Raw genomic sequence first — 17,924 nt, 5'->3', positions numbered from 1 at the left:
TTTTTAAATTATAACACTGTTTAAATTGCACTGCAACAAAAAATATCAATTATATGAACTGTTAAGTACACCTTACTTTACATATACCATAGTATGAAATAACTTTAAATAGTATAACATTTACGCAACAAAATATTAATTATGTAATAATTATCAAATTTTGTATATTTTTAATATAAATTTTGTACAGATCAGAAAATTACAAATTTCATGTATTTATAATTTATTCACTTTTTTCTTCTATTGTATATTTTTTCCTCGATTTCTACAAAATTATCATTCTAACAACGTTGATCGTACTTGCTGATATGAATGATAGTTATAGGATGAATAATATAAATTGCATTTCTGATTATTCCAAATATATGGTTATATTTTTTTGCACTCACACAAATTTAAAAGATTAGAGCAAATTTTTTTTATTTTTGCTCCTTTTCTTTCTCTTACAAAGCAATTTACTTTTGATACTATCAAATGAGAAAAAAATCTTTGTTTATTATGGAGAAAAAAGAAAAACTGAAAAAACTTATGATCAAAAAAAAAAAGAATTTTGGAAGTTTTGGAAGAAATTTTTTTACCATATCACGATAAGCTATTTTATATGAATGTCTTATTTTTAACTTATCACGCATTAATTTCATTTCACCAATAATCACCAATAATTAATTTGAAATATAAAAACTTGACTTCATAAAGAACTTTTACATTAAAATTTATACATTAATTTTTTATTTTTTTTTTCACAATTTATATGCAACATTATTGATGTGATATCATAAAAAATTTCGATTGTAAAATGCTCTGAATTTATTTGAAAATAAATTTTACAGAACCATCCTCGGAAACTAAATTACCATCCAAGCCACCTGTTATTGTTAAATTGCCGGAAGTTAGGTCAACCGATCGTTCAATATTATCTCTGCTAATTGCATTTATTATTATCTGGGTACCATTATTACTTTAATTAAAAATGCCTGTCTATAAAATAACTGATAAAATCTTGGTAATAAATAAACAATAAAATATTGTTAAGGAATTTCTTGAAAAGTTTTTATATCATAGCAAATTCGATCAAGAAAAAAAAGCGAACTTGGATTGTTGTAATCAAAAATTAATAAATACAAAAAAAAAAAAAAAAAAAATGATTTTGTAAATGAAATTGAGTAGCAAAAATTTCATTTTTTTCCTCAAAAAATAGGCAAATAAAATCACTTATTTACTTATATAAATCGTGCTCATTTCTTTAAATTTAAAATTTTATAATTTTGAATACATATATTTATGATTTTTGAATACTTTTTTATAATTTTGAATATATATATATATATATTTATTTATTTATTTCCAATTTTTGGGAAAAGAAAAAATATATAAGCAATGTGCGAAAAGTGAAATGTTTTGTGAACTTTGAATTTTAATTATTGCCATTTAATTATTGTTTTTTTTTTCGATTTTTCCATTTACCATCCTCTCGTTTGTTTGTGTACTTATCTATTTTTTTCTTCCTTTTTTTCTTTATTTATTTGCTCATATGCTTGTATGCCTTTTCTATTATTTGTATTTACCAATTAATTCTTTTTTCTTTTATTTTGTTTCTTTCATTTATTTGATAATAAAAAATCATTTATTTCTTATGATTCAATCTATTTATTATCATTATTTCTTTCTTCCTTTATTTGTATTTTAAAGACAAGTTTAATGACAATTTAGCGAAAATACTTCCCAAATTTATTCAAATACTATTTATTAATATTTTATTTATTATGTACTACTTCATAATGCTTAAAATTTATTCTGATAAAATGCTGTCACGAATCTTTCCGTATATTTTGATGTATCCGATTTGATAACACCATTTTTTTCTTTCTTTATTGGGAATGCAATCTTGTGGGTTAAATTATTTCACAAATTATAACAATGACGATTTTCTTCTATTCACGAAATTACATTTTATAAATTTTCTAAAATTTATGTTTAAGAAAATTTCAATTTTCATCACATTATAATATTTTAGTGATAATTTATTGGAAGTAATTCTAAATTAAATTTCTCAGCTTTTATTTTTCTTTTTTTCTTCTTGTGTTTTACGGATTTGAAAAATAGAAGAAAAAATTAAACGAAGATTGATTATCTAAAATTTCTGAGTACAATTTTGATTTTAAATTTAGGAAAAAATAAAGTAAGAATTAGTTATCCTCTCCATATCTAGTTGATGAAATGCGTAAATGTCACTAATGCCACTGCCGCTTTTCTTATTTAGCTTACAAATTATCAATTCTTTCATTCGAACATGCTATTTGTTGTTCTGCTTTTTGTTGAATGATAAAATATAATTAACGATTTATTAATTTTTTTTCTTCTTGGTAACAAAAAAATCTAAAAAGAAAAGTTTACTTTATTCAGCTAAATTTTTTTACACTCTGTCCAGAAACCAGGCAAGCAGTTTATTTTCAGTAGTAATTCCAGTACTGGATTGTTCGAGATTTTCATCCATTGCTTCAAGTTGTCGAAGTATTCTTTCAGTAGCTTCAACTGTTATCTTCCATTGTCGATCATTCTTCTTGACGGAATATGACTCATTGTAGAGCGACTTTTTAATGATATGTGATTGCCCAAATTTTTCAATAAGGACTTTTCGTATCACATCGTAATTTTCTGAGGTTATATCATAACCTCTAACAGCCAATAAGGCACCTCCCTTTAGACATGCAATTAAATAATTTAATTTTTGGATGTTTGGTATTTTTTGTAAATGGACTGCAGCTTCAAAGCTGCTCCACAATCCTCTCCACTCATTTTAGGATTACCACTGAAGGTAGGCAGTGGTAGTTGAGGTAAGTTAACAGTTGGGTAAGGGGCTATTTGACTGGATTACTAACTCTGAGTCATTCATATACATACTTAAGGTTATGATGATTTCTTTGCCTTTACTTATTAAGTTCAAAATACCTCTTTTATCTTCGAACATTTTGACGTATTTGTCTTCCTCTTGTTTTCTATTCGTTGTTGGAAACCTGTATGTATTGGATCCAGTTAGTCTCAAATGTGTCAATATGCAACTTGAGACGCATTATTTTTTTTTTCAATGAATCTTGTTGACAGGTTAACATTTGCTCGGTTAACATTTGCTCCAAAAGCGTAAGATCCATTTCTTGGACTTCTTTGAGAAAAGCTTCCAATTTTTCTTCTGCCAGTCGTGCGCTTAGTACTACAGTTGCAGACATTTCTGGTTCGTGACACCAAAAATTTTGTCGTGGAAGATTTCACTGTTTAATTATTAATTTTGGGAGAGGTTTTTGATCGCAGGGAGGTTGATTAAATGTAGGTGTAAATGCATGGAGTAACAGAGAAATAAACCAATTTCTTTATTAGCAGAAGTAATAAGACAATAAGTTGATAGAGAACAATTGAAATTGAAATCGTCTGGTTCTTGGCAACAAATTGCACATATATTAAAATCTTTTAACAAGGGTGACCCTTATATAGCAATTATATCTTACATTACATATATTAAGATGTAGGAGTGGTTTATAATTAGACAATTTTGTACAAAAGATAAATTGTCTAGACATGATATTAAGTTAACTACAATGGATATTACAATGAATTGAAAGGATATAACAAAAGAAAGTACAATGGGTTTTCTAGACATTATGATAAGTGGCTACTATAATGAGTTGCAATAGACATACATGATCGATGCTTATAATATATGAAATGATATTAGATCAAAAGTCATTACGATGAATTGTAAAAGGCATCAATGGATTACTATATTAAGCATTGTTAACATTTAATGTTAAAATTTGCGACAGTGTCATACAATTAGCATTATGTTTCAATTCATCACTAATTTGTTCAATTAATTCTCTTGTACTTATTTAAATTTTATCATCCTCTAAATCATCTTCAACATCTGCCGTTGGTACAAGCTTTTCCTTTCGTTGTTGTTCATATTCGCTTGGCTTAAGTTGTAGAAATGATAATTCCAAATGGCTATCTATCTGTAACCATAAATAATAATGTTTTGCGTTTGCTTTCTTCAGAATTTTCAAATGCTTCTTCTTCTCCAAAAAAATTCTTTTGATGAAAACACCTATATTTGCAATTACTACATTTTCTACTAAAAATTTTTGTTTTCTTTTTCTTTTTTTTGCGACCTATATTTCAAACTTGTAAGCCATATTTCAGCATAAATTTATAATTACGATGATAAATTACCTGGCTATCTCTAGTTTGAATCTGAATATCGAAGTTATGCGAATAACATTACGAAGTAAATTATTAATTTTTGGAGAAAAATTGAACTGTTTCGTAATACTACCACCGATCGATGAATAATAATGTTCCACAGCCATCATTTATAACCGACTGATGTGTGTTTGGAGATGCATTAACTCATTCAGCAGCTGTCGAATGGCATCAACACTTTCTCGTACCGTTATATAATGATGCGATGGTAGTAGTGTTTAATTATTAATTTTGGGAGAGGTTTTTGATCGCAGGGAGGTTGATTAAATGTAGGTGTAAATGCATGGAGTAACAGAGAAATAAACCAATTTCTTTATTAGCTGACGTAATAGGATAAAACTTGATAGAGATCAATTAAAATTGGAATCGTCGGTCCTTGGCGATAAATCACATATATACTTTTAACAAGATCCTTATATAGCAATTATCTTACATTATATACGTTAAAATGTGAGAGTGGTTTATGATTAAACATTTTTGTACAGAGAATAAATTGTTTTGAATGGATATCACAAAGGAAAGTACAATGGCTAGACATTATGATGGGTGGTTACTATAATCGGTTGCAGTAGACAATACATGATAGATGCTCATAGTATATGAATTGATATAAGATCAAAAGTCAGTTAAACCATTACGATGAATTGTAAAAGGCATCAGTGGATTGCTATATTAAGCATTATTAACATTTAATGCTTCGCGATATTAAAATCCACTGCAGAAATCACTATTGATGGCAAATTTTATTAATTCTTACATCGAAAGGTTGCTTCAATGTGAGTTTTTTAAACTTTCTTGTTTGCATAAATTTCAAATATCCACGACAGAATGTAAGCAGATCAAGGACAATGGAAATAAAATAACGTCTAAAATATATTTATTTTTTAATGAATTGCATTTTTCTAATTTTGTTGGCGTTTAATAAAAACATAATTTAGCAGAATTAAAATTTTCAGTCTAATATTTGCAAAAGCTTTAGAAATTGTCAAAAATTTCCCAGAGTCTGCAATTGCAATTAGAACTAATTTCAATATGAAAAATTTGCTGAAATCATTGCTGATGGCAATTTTTATTAATTTCTGTATTAAAAAATTGCTTCGAAGTAGTTTTCTAGATTTTCTTTATAGTATAATTTGTCAAATATCCGTTATATATTGTGAGCAGATCAAGAGCAATGCAAATATAATAATTTGTTTTAAATTTATAAAAACTCATAAAAATTGTCGAAATTTCCGGAGATCCGTAACTATAACTATAATTAAAACTAATTTCAATGTGGAGAATTAATTGAAATCATTGCTGATGGCAAATTTTACTGATTTCTACATTGAAAGATCGCTTCAAAATGAATTTTTTAACTTTCCTTTTCGAATAAATTGTCAGATATCCCACAACAGAATGTGAGCACATCAAGAGTAATTAAAATAAAATAACGTTTAAAATGTATTTGCTTTTGAATGAATTACATTTTTCTAACATTGCTGGCACTTAATAAAAACATAATTTAACAAAATTAAAATTGTCAGTTTTAAATTTACAAAAACTTTTAGAAATTGTCGAAATTTCTTAGAAACCCGTGTCTAGAACTGTAATTAAACTAATTTCAATGTAAATTAAACTAAAATTAAATTAAAATCATTGCTGCTGGCAAATTTCATTTATTCCTACATTCATTGAAAGATCGCTTCAAAGTGATTTTTTATAGTTTTTTTTTTTTGCATAAATTGTCAAATATCCACAACAGAAAGTGAGCAGATCAAATGCAATGTAAATAAAATAACTAACAAAGCTAAAATTTATATTTTTCACATCTTTTCTAAAAATTTTTACACTAAATTAAGACATAGTTTAGCAGAATTAAAATAATTTCAATGTTAAATTTACAAAAACTCTCAGGATTTGTCGAAATTTCTTAAAGATCCGTATGGTAATTAAAGTTGATTTCAAAGTTGACTTCATTTCCACTTCATTTTGTTTACATGTGGAGTGTATTCTAATCTATTTCAAAAAAGATGAGCTGTGCGGAATATAAAAATTCGTTTGCACGAATTATTCAAATTTTCGATACAGCGGGTATTGTTTATATTATTGAGCTTTCATATTTTTTTATCTCATCCTGTCGCCACAATGGCGAAGCTATAACCTAGGTTATTGTTTTAACATTTAATAAACATTTAATCTACTTTGTAATCTTAATATCCATAAAATCTCTCCCAATTTCCTTCCTTACAAATTATTATAGTTCCTTGTTTGGTATGGCTTGGTTGCGAAGTGTCTAGCTTGCTTATATCTTAAAACGTTTTATAATTAAGTTACATTTGTGTGTTATCTATCAATTCATTACTGTAATGTTGTATAATTTTTAATGTTAATCTGTGGTTTAATTACCCAAGTTTGAAGTTTGAATAATAAAGTATTTCACGAGCATTCCTACACTACACGTACATAGAACGGACCAGTACAGATTCGAGATCCTACCAGTATCGAGGACAACGATCTGAACATCAAGAAAGAAAACCTACTTTGTTTCACAAGGAACAGGGTAGTGAGAAAGAAATTCTAAATTTTGCTTTTACACATCCTTTTTATACATCTCCTATTTATTTATGGATAAATATATCATTAAACCTTAATACCTCAAAATACTGAAAGTTTAGCGAAGATCGCTTTGCCGATGAAAATAGTATTTCCTTCTTCATATTTTCACATTAATCTCAATATTTCAGTTCTTCGTTCTTAGTCTCTTCGTAAATTATGATGTAATTTAAAAGTAAAATGCATCACAGTATTTCCTACTTGATTAAATTTACACTATACACGCTCAGTGCTCATTCATTGTCATATTATCGTCAAAAGTAAGAAAGGCACTTGCAAAGTGTGGTATCTGTATGAGTAAATTAAATATCTATTTGGATTTTCGGCTATACATATCAATGCATATTTTCATTTGGTAATTTGATAAAATTTGAATGATACCTTTAAATAAACGAAACACAAAGAAAAATGATGAATAAGAGAAAAAGAAGTTGAGAAAAAGAAGTCATAACTCATGAAGCAATAATAAACGATATTTTTAAAACAATTCAGCAGCTGTAAAGTGGGAAATATCTGATCTCAATCTCAGCTTTTAAAACTGTAAGAAAATATTCTTAAAGTTTTATCATTCGAATGCAGACTTTTTCTAAAAAATTTGAAGTGTTATTTGAAGCTTACAGTTCCAACACTTCAGTGCTTCAGCAATTTTTCATTTAAGATAAATTGTGATTTCTTAACAAAAATTGTTAGAAAAATAATTCCTACCTTTCCTTTGGAAGTACTTCTTCAATTATAACCGAATGTAGTTGATCTATAAGTATTTGATGATATAAATGAAGATTTGAATTATGTTATAGACTGTTGATTAAATTCTTCAACCGTCCCAGGCATAAACCATAATTATTGCTTAATTTTTGTTTGGAGTTTTTCCATGGCCAGCAAACCTGTATCTTCCACCCTACTTGATGATGGTTCGTTTGAAATGCTTTAAAGCTTGATCATCATTATCAGCTTGAAGTAATTCTTAATACCAATCGTTTCTAACTTCCAAAAGTTTTCTAATTCTGAATTAATATTGGCATTTGTAGAATATACTACTTTCTTTTTCCAATATCGCCACTTCTAATAATCATAGGACCAACCTTTGATTGAACTAACATATGTCCTGATTTTAATTCCTTGATTTCTCGTAGACTAATAAATTTGAAAAAATAAGTTAGGTTTTTTCCAATAATTTGTTAAATTTTGAATTTGAAATTTACTTGACGTCTCCACTGTTTGTTTGTTAAATAATCAATTATATTTGCTTGTAATAGTATGATCTCTTTTTATGTAGTTAGCACGTTTAATTGTAGGCGAGCAATGGGACACGGTTCTTTCATACTAAATGGAGCTTTTTCATAATTTGAGTTTCTGTTTCGGTTAATCTTAATTGATGTGATAATTTTTTAGAAATGAAGGAAGACAAATAGTACATTTCTTTAATACCTTGAGACGATTCAGTCGAGCGTTGAGAGTATTGTAGATCTCACAATCACTATCCCAATGATCTCAAGTGCAGAATATACATTGTCTTCTTTTCTTTATTGTAAGTTTCGAGAGATTTTGATTATCTTTCATTATCGACAGTGTGAAGTTCCTCCGGTATTGCATTGTTGTTTATGCTCAGGTTTGATAGTTGTAGGTTCAATATTGATCTGAGTATGTGAATGTTGGCAGTTTCTAATCTGCTCATTCACATTAACTAAGGAACTCTTTCTTTCGTTTATATTTTATTTAATATCCATGAATTGTAATTTACTCTCGATTAGAATTTCGATATTTGAATGTTCGAGGCTTTCTCCTAACGCCTCTAACTGGCGTAACACTCGTTCTGTATTTTCAATGTTTTCAATCCATTCTCTTTCATTTCTTTTGATGAATTGCAGTTCATTACGTAGTATGATGTCATTACCATTGAGTAAACGCCATATTTTTCATTGAGCAGTCTTCTTATAACTTGGTGTTACATCATATCCAGATATTACTTGTAAAGCTTTTCCTTTGAGGCATGAGTACAAATAATTCAGTTTTTGTATTTCTGGAATTTTTTGTGTGTGCGTTAAAACTGCTCCAAAATTGTCGCCATTGCCCAGGATCTCCATCGAAAGTAGATAGCGACAAATGAGGAAGATTTACATTAATATTCGATGATTTTCACATCTTCTTTCGTATGTTTATTCGTCAACTCCTTTGAGAGTCGTGTTAAATTTTGGTCAGATTCATCCTTATGCATTGTTAACGTTATTATCGCTTCCTTTTCTTTATGAAAAATTGAAATATTCCTTGGTCACTTTCTGTTACTGCTTTATATTTTTCTTCTTCCTCTTCTCTCCTTTTCATTGTGACGATTGTCGAGTGTATGTGAACCATTTATCATTTATAAATTCGAACGTAGTTACGCATAATTGAATTTTTTGGAGTTTATCTTCGAGTATTCTTTTTCTTATTATATAAAAATCTTCATTTTCTCCTAGTGTCATACTTGATTCCGGAGATCTTCATTAAATTTATTCCTTTGAGAAGAGTAACGGTTGGATGCTTGTAATAATTTGCTGGATATGATTCCTGGCTCGTGGCATCAAATATTTTTGTCATGAAAGGTTGTCGTTAGATATTTGAATATTTGTGATACAGTAATGAGATTAATGATTTTTTATTTTTATGAAAATGTATTACCAGTAATCTGAGCAGTAGAAATAGAATTTATAAAATCGAGGAAATTGAGTTTTGTTATGAAAGTTATAGTCAACAATAATCTCTTGTTTATCATATGGGTGAGGATTGGTTGTGCCTAAAATAAAATCATATATGTCGGAATGGGAGGTCATATAAGTGAAGAGTTAAGCATGTATATGGTAAAATCACATATGTGAGGAATTGAAAGTGTTTACATTAAGATCATATAAGGAATTTAAAAGAAGAGATTATAATGAGAGCTAATTTTAATTTCACATAAAATCACATGAGTAATAAGTCTTAAGAAGCCAAATTTATGGAAAGATGATTTATGATACCGTAAGGTTGTTTACAATTTAAAAATGATTAATTAGCTTTATTGACTTTCTTTATATTAATCTTATTGTTTTGGTTTTAGAATTTTCGCGAAATGAATATAATTGGCAATTGAAAGCACTCCAAGTCTCATGAGCAGTAGGCGACTGTACTCAACATCGCCATTTGCTTTACGTAATGATCGAGTCAAGAATGGAGCTGTTAGCATTATTTGTTGATAATCAGTTGGTAAAAACTCCTTTGTACGACAATGAGCTTGATTAAACCATGGTAGCCATGATTCCACCCTGAATTTATATTTTTTCCAATTAATTTTTACATGTGATATTTATTTTCTTTAAAAAAATTTCTCCCCAAAAATTTGCATACAACTAAATAATAGTACTGATTTTTGAATTAAGAATGAAATTAGTCAAGATTTAAGTTTACTTATGAATTGATATATTGTGTTAATGCATTTCTTTGCACTGCAAAATACAAATTAGAATATGTGCTCTCAAATCTAAATCCTTTTCATTCTAAAAAGTCTTAATATTGATATACAATAAAAAACCTATAACTGTTTGCAAAGTTAGTTGAGTAATAACAAAATCAAGAAAATTTTTCCGGTACAAAAGTGCGAAGCATAGAATTTCTGAAAGTAACGAATTTACTTTTAAGAACAAATTTGTACTATTTACCAGGTTATTTTGTATTATTTATTACTTTTTTGTATTATTTTATTATTTTTTTATTTATTTGTTTCTTTTAGAACAACATATATCAGACTTACTGTCCTCTATTAACAAAGATTTCATCTTTGATCACCAAGCTGAACAAGAACTCTTTGAGACAGATTTTTTTCGTTTATTATCATTTGTTTTTGTCCATTATTTCCAAGTTGCTGCTACTATTAACAATACCTCAAAAAAAACATTTCTTTTTCGTTTTTCAAACAATTACTGTGTAAATATCAACCTCTAATTTAATGTTCTTATAACAGAATAGAATTTGGTAGTAAAACTTATACTAACAAATCAGATCAATTTGTTAATCACTCGATTTTGCATTATTTTGTAAGAAACATGAAGTTATTAGATCAAAAAATTTTTTATCAAGCATGCTATTAATCAAAAATTTCAGGGTAATTTACAAAAAAAGTGTTCAAACAATGTTTTGCGCTGCAACATTGGCCTTGGAAAGATGAATTTGGGAAATCAGGGGAGATAAAACAATACTTTCTGTTGTATGGTGAAGGACGAACAAGAAAAGATCAACACCGTGAGAGAAAATCTGGTCCATCAGTAGACAATTTATTTATTAGCATTTTTGGTTTTTGAAATTTTCAAAAGCTCTGGTCAGATGTGATTTCAAAATATTCCTGATACTGATGGAGCAAATTCATTGCCATAGTTAAAATATATCAAACTGCTGAAATGCTTGGACTCTAATACAAATTAAAACTATTTTTATCAATATTTAAACACAAAAAATAATTCTTCACTGATAACATTCATTTCATTTGTACGACAAATTAATTTTAGAACAAAGCAATTGAAATGATGAAATGATCGGTGGGGAAACAGGAAAAACTAACTTAAAGTGAATGAGACAAAAATAATATTTATATATCGACTAAAAGCATTTCTTTTTAATCATTATATTTAAAAAGCTGAATACAAACCACGACAACAAATAAAATCAGAAGTGTTCCTTTCAGGTAATTTTTAACTGAACTAGTAAGAAATACTGTTATCAATCCCCATATATTTGCCTTGAGAGCATTTTCAAAACTTAATAAGTCAAGGCAATGAATTTTCCAATGGTGAATATCTAAATATATAGCAATCATATTTTTATGTAAATTTTTCACACAAATCCTTACTGCAACACTTTCCGATTACATTCAAGTAATTTCTTCTAAAATTATGCAAGTATATAAAAAAAAAAAAGCAATACATTAAGTAAGACATTGTTTTAGCTTTGATCCAATAAAAGTAACACATTTATTAAATTTAATTATCTGTTGATTGATTTTTTTGCAGTATTTTCAACGCTGCTGATGAATTAACTAATGCATGTTTTACAAAGCATTTATAAGATGACGAAGTTTTCGAAACCAAATTCATTAGTGTCTTCGAACAAAATATTAAATTAGAGTAAATTTAAAATTAATGGTATTCTGTTTTTTATCAGTGTGAAGTGTGATTAAAGATACTTTGGAGCGTGCAACAGTTCATTTTGCATGATGCTGGACAATAAATTGATGACCTACCAAGAGCTGTAATTGAAAATTTTATTCATAAGTAATAAGTACTAATAAGATTCTACTTGTAAAGTTACAAGGTTTCTAATCTAATTTATTAAATGATTTCATGTTGTATAACAGATTCTAATTTTGGGTATAATTTTCATTTTTCTGTTCAGTTAAAAAAAGCAAATTATTTGAAACCATCACAATTTCAAAAGATGAATCGTTTAAACAAAAATTTTTAAAAAAATATCAAAGAAAGAGATGAGCTGAAGAAATCTGAGTAAGCTCAAAAACATAAAGGAGTGAAAGAATCATACAATAAAGGCAGTGGAGATAGCTTAAAATCTGTGAGTATGATCTGCTCTCGCAGCTTTATAAACTACCTCAGCAGCCTCTTGCAATTTGAAAATTGGACTGTAACTTATGATAAGGTTGGCTCAAAAAGCTGATTTTATATATTTCATTTCATTTACCTTTATCTTGATACCTTAATTATGCGACAATGCAATAATGTTTCAGCTTTAAATAACATCCGTCTTTTCTAGAGTCTGGAAACTTTGCCGAGGCTAACGCTCTGTCACATGCATTCCATATATTTTTTCGTACTGTAAAATGGTGGCGGTTGCTTGCGGTACCACGAAGATATATATATATATATATATATATATATATATATATATATATATATATATATATATATATATATATATATGAATATTCATTAAGAATATGATGTTTGATTGTATGATGATAAGACAGTTTGTTGTGTAAGTCACAGTTAATTTAACTCATTTAATAAGGCTAATTCTGGCAACTTTTGGATTTCGATGAAACATGATCAAGAAGGATCAAAAAGGATATTCATCACTAACTGTAATTAGTATTATTAAGAAGGTTGAGTTAATGCGATATTAAGTAATTTTAGTTTTTTAATCTGTCCTGTCATAAAAAGAATCTTGTTGTTATTTTGGAAAGATAAAAAAGTTGTACAATGAGTAAAATGACAATAATACGACGTAGTAGAAGTATTGAACTAATGAGTGGAAAGGAGGTTATCTCTATACGTTCAGGGCATGGTTTTGGGAGTTTTCAAGCGCAGTCTCCTCAAATAACTACGGTGATTATAACCTCCTAATTATAATGGTAATTATAATTTATTCACATCTTCATTCAAAGGTTTGAATTGGCAGAAATTGGAGGAGCAAGCAATCACGTACTAATTGACTAACAATTTTACTGCATTCTTTCTTTGCTACATAACCGTTTTGATAAATATTTATTTGCTGAATTGCCCACAACAATGTTCCATCTCTTCTTCTTTTGCTTAACAATACCTTTATGTTTATGATACTAAAGCTCAAACTTACACAAAATTGCCAGAAAATGGACTTTAATTTTTCAATAATGTTCTTAACAAGATTATAGCATATTTGATGTCCAATTGACATTTAATTGAATTAGAGTTCAAATAAGAATTGCATTCGTACAATAATCTTGTTTTTCTCGACAACATTTTAATTTCGGTATTTAAAAAAACTTGACCGTTAGGGCAATAGTCCATTCTACTTACGTCTAAAGTTCACTACTTTCTTTACTTTTTCCATACTTCTAAAAATTTGGGATACGCAGTATGTTCAAGTATGCTACTGAATACATTCACTGAAGAAAGTGATGTATAAGAAAACCAAAAACACCATTCGAACTCTACGCATTGTGCATCCAGCGCAGAAAATTTCGAACTGTTTTGATATATAAAAGGGAAAACCATTTACTTTCCATAAATAACCAAAAAATTTATGTCTAATTTTTGACACATATAATGAAAAGTTTGTTGAATAAAAGATTTTTGCAAACATAAAACTTAATGTCTAAAAAAAGTTTTTAGTTGAGTCAAATCACATAGATTATGCTAATTTTCTTAAAGGAACGTCATTTATGCTTGGAAAATGGAAGCCAATGTTCCCCTGATAGCTAAATTTCACAACAGCAAACTATTACTGATAGCGTTCCTTATTTACACATGTTAATTTATGAACATTTTTAGTTATTACACATATTATATTTATAACACCTATGAATTTTGTAAAATTTTGTGCATTACAAAAGATATAGAGAAAACTTCAAAATATTACAGTATACTTATTCCATGTAACCTTTGCAGGTTAATGATTTTTGATTCATTGTATAGGAATGATAACAAAGAAAAAAAGTCTTACTATCATTTAATGACAGTATAGTTGCTCAGAAAAGAAAACAGTGAAGCAAAGAGAAACCAAAATACAATTGGTAAATGCAATCCTGAGTCCACTTATTCTCACTGAAATGATGGAATCTTCCTTATGCCAAATCAAGGAGACACATAACGACACTTTGCATTCAGTATTATTATCGTGATTTATTCTCCATTTCATTTGTGAGCAGATTAATTTGATGAAAAAATATTACGATCACATAGGAGCTTTTAAATAAAATTAAACAATGAAATGAAATAGATTATTTATGCTATTCTCGTTAGATATCGTCTCTGATGCTAAAGTTCAAGCTAGGCTGATCAAAAGGTTTAGCATAACTAGCCCATGCCAATTGATAAATATAACTTTAGCAGTAACTGTAATGGAACTATATTAATTCAATGTTTGTCAATTAAATTCCAATTATATACATAATGCCTCAACTGAACATTAAGTTTAAATTCGACGTAGTTTAGATTGATTTTTGTTCCATTTATTCTATTGCATGTTTGCTTTCATGATAATTGCAATAGCGACTAATATAATTCTTCATAATCTTTAGAAAAGAAATTAAATGAAAAAGGTATAGCAAATAAATGGATTAGATTTTTTTGTAACCTTTGGAGTATAAAAGTCTAAAATTTTTTACTTTCTGATATTTTGGTAATCATATTTGTCCTTTCCAAAAATTTTTAGAAAAGCTTAAATTAAGGAACAACTTCTCTTTGTCAACAAAAGTGGTAGGAGCAAATAAAATGTATTAATAGAGAGAAAACGAAGTAACATGGAAGTAATACACTTTTGGTTATTCATTGTTACTTTTTTCTCGATGGCATTAGCAATGAACAAGATAAATCAAGCCTTATAATCTTGAATGCCGAGTATAATTTTAAATTTTCAACTAGTGGATCATCATAAAGAGATAGAAAATTGGATGTAACTGCTAGATGTAACCATTACAATTGGATTGAACTAATTAACTGAATAAACTGAAGCTGTCATGATTGCTCTTTTTTCTCATGTCTAAATTTTTATTTTATATCGGTCTTTTTACATTTTTTTCATATATTAAAAATCAGAAATTAAATGAGGCCAAAAGAGAGGTGAAGGGAGAAAGACAAAGAAGACTTCGATAAATAATGAATATTATTACTTAGATAATCATTTATCATTTCATCCATTTTTGTCTTATCCATTTACCAACCTCAGAAAGCGAGTCACTTAGTAAGACTGAGGTATGTTTTTTCGCAATTCTACATCATGTGTATATATATATTTAGCCTAAGTGTATATATTTTTACGTTAAGGTGAAAAAGAAAATTCTCTTGTTATCTATTCCAAAAAATAAGAGAAGAAACAGGAAATAATTTTAAAGAGACAGATTGTTTTTATAAAAATCACTGCTTTTGGTAAAGAAAAATCATCTAGTGGAAGGTCACCGATGAAAGGGGAATGCTTAATCTGCAGCAATTTGTTCATCAGCTATTTCTATCCAAAAAATACATTCAATTTTCATGAAGACCATAGACACTTGCAGAAATGCAGTTGATGAAATATAGAAAAAAAAAAACTGTTTAAGAAGATTATAGACCCTATATCTATAACTCGTTGCAGGCAGAAGTCTGATCCATGCTATTTCTTAATATCTGAATTTCTTTCTTAATTTCTTAATATCAGCGCAAAAGTCTGAAAAACTTATTTTCAATTCAACATAAACTACTATATTCATAATTAATTGAAAGTAATAAAAGTAACATTCAATTGTAATAAAATCAGTGTCCTTTCAGAGCATACCATTACTGATAACTTATTTTAAAATCAGTTTATAAGTAGTTCGCAAATAATAACGAAAAGAGTTAAAATTAGTTTAGAATTACTGCCTCTCTGCTTTTTTATTCAAAATGTTGTTTCCTAAACTTAATCAAAATATCTGCTAGATGAATGAATATCTTAAAAATAATTTATCCTTCCACATACCTTTACAATTTGCAAAGTATAAAACGGTGACCATATAAGAAAAATTGCAAGAAATTTCGATAAAATTTATGAAATGACGTTTCATATCAATGTTAGACGTTCGTGAAACTCTTTTGAAGCTACTTAAAGAAAATGCTTGAAAATAAATGTTATGGAACATTTTTTATGACAAAAATATTTTACTATATACTATAAAGTCTATTTTTATCAAATTTCTACATAGGAAATTACAAACTTGCGTTAGTTTGTATCATTTATCTAGTTTATGGAAGAATATTTCTCAATATGAAAAGATGTCAAACCGACCATCGAAATTAGAAAAAGCCGATGGGAAATAAAAAGAGAAAAATCAAAATTTACATAGCATTATGCTGAAGGAAATACAAAATTGGATAGCAATAAGAGCAACATTTCGTCCTGGATGAGTGAGCACAAAAATCAGCAAAATACAATTTTGATGAATTTAGCAATGTTGCGACGAAATAATTAGGATGATAAAAGATAGGCCCGAAGTCACGTGAGAAAGGCAGAGAATGTCCGAAAGGCTCTTAATTTTTAGTAAGAATTTAACTGAAATAAAAATAATTTCATCATTTAAACTAATATAGATAGAGTTGATAAAGTTTGACTCTGGATAGGCAGAAAAATTCCACACCGCATTAAGGCATATCATATCATGTAAGTTAAAGAAAAATGACGCAACCTAAAATCCTAAAATCGCCGATAAGGAAGCATCTTAGATGTCAAGTTTAGTCTAACGATTTCCAGTTGTGATGAGCTAGAAGAGAAATGATTGCACTTGCATGCGATATATCATATTTAAGGCAATTGCATGGAGTGCTTTATGGTTTAAAATTCCACCAGTGGTATTCTACATGCAGTTATACCATTGTCGCGAATTATAACATCGCGAAAACTCCTATTTAAAAATAATCCCATAATATCATAAATTATCTCTACATAAATCTAATTTCTTAAGATTTTTCACATGTGATTTTCATCATAGATACGTTCAGTTCTCACATTGTAAATTCTCAATTTTTTTACACTTCCGACTCTTCAGACATTATAAAACAATCTTACAGTATCTTAAATTATCTCTCTTTAAATCTAATTTTTTTGGTTTATTACACATGTAATCTCATATCATAATTTCTCAATTCTCATGAACATTTCCGATTCTTCACATTTTTATCTTAGACACGCCCAATTACCACTCATATAAAATTCGATCCTAAAAAATTACAATTATTATTTGTCTTTAAGGTGATTACTACTGGTTAACCAATTTCAATCCGTCCGGTCTTGTTTTATAAATTTCTTCTCTTTTTTTATTGCTCGGTTTGTTAACATTACGTTCTAGAAAAATAAAGGTTTATTAATTTTCCTACTGTATTGCAACTATTCGAGTATCAACCAGACAACCTTTCACGACAACCATACTTTATCCAACTCCTTAACTGATCAGTGATCAATGGAATATAAAAATGGTCGGTTGTGTTTTCAAATAACAACTTAAGGCTAAAGTGGAGTCTAGGCCTAAATATTGCTAATGCTTCTTCGATGTCATTTGTTCATGTCCTTTTAATGATACAGACTGAGCACTTGTAGTGCGTTGGATAGGTTGTAGCAGTGAGGATAGC

At 28.2% G+C, this 17,924-nt stretch overlaps 4 protein-coding genes and 1 non-coding gene across 5 annotated transcripts; all 5 read right to left on the bottom strand.

Annotated features, from left to right (window-relative positions):
- Window positions 1-2,413: 2,413 nt before the first annotated feature.
- Window positions 2,414-3,224, bottom strand: Bm17104 (Uncharacterized protein; the record flags this gene model as incomplete). The annotated part of the gene is made up of 2 exons (XM_043082791.1): window positions 2,414-2,698; window positions 3,015-3,224. 2 exons carry the CDS (start codon window positions 3,222-3,224, stop codon window positions 2,414-2,416), a joined length of 495 nt encoding a protein of 164 aa, XP_042938725.1.
- Window positions 3,225-4,000: 776 nt separating this feature from the next.
- Bm277 (Serine/threonine protein phosphatase PP1 isozyme 1, putative) lies at window positions 4,001-4,361 on the bottom strand (the record flags this gene model as incomplete). The annotated part of the gene is made up of 2 exons (XM_043082790.1): window positions 4,001-4,004; window positions 4,222-4,361. 2 exons carry the CDS (start codon window positions 4,359-4,361, stop codon window positions 4,001-4,003), a joined length of 144 nt encoding a protein of 47 aa, XP_042938724.1.
- A 5,686-nt stretch (window positions 4,362-10,047) lies between these two features.
- Bm276 (Uncharacterized protein) lies at window positions 10,048-10,637 on the bottom strand (the record flags this gene model as incomplete). Its single annotated transcript, XM_043082789.1, has 2 exons — window positions 10,048-10,127; window positions 10,613-10,637. The coding sequence occupies 2 exons, from the start codon at window positions 10,635-10,637 to the stop codon at window positions 10,048-10,050; spliced, it is 105 nt and encodes a 34-aa protein (XP_042938723.1).
- Window positions 10,638-10,709: 72 nt separating this feature from the next.
- Bm275 (Uncharacterized protein) lies at window positions 10,710-11,671 on the bottom strand (the record flags this gene model as incomplete). Its single annotated transcript, XM_043082788.1, has 2 exons — window positions 10,710-10,742; window positions 11,504-11,671. The coding sequence occupies 2 exons, from the start codon at window positions 11,669-11,671 to the stop codon at window positions 10,710-10,712; spliced, it is 201 nt and encodes a 66-aa protein (XP_042938722.1).
- A 707-nt stretch (window positions 11,672-12,378) lies between these two features.
- On the bottom strand, window positions 12,379-12,481 carry Bma-mir-84. Its single transcript, XR_006227904.1, has one exon. It is a non-coding gene; the product is annotated as a pre-microRNA Bma-mir-84 (primary transcript).
- Between the last annotated feature and the right edge of the window lie 5,443 nt (window positions 12,482-17,924).

Source organism: Brugia malayi, assembly GCF_000002995.4.
Source record: "Brugia malayi strain FR3 genome assembly, contig: Bm_009, whole genome shotgun sequence".
NCBI lineage: Eukaryota > Metazoa > Nematoda > Chromadorea > Rhabditida > Onchocercidae > Brugia > Brugia malayi.
This window is presented reverse-complemented; position numbering and strand designations above follow the sequence as displayed.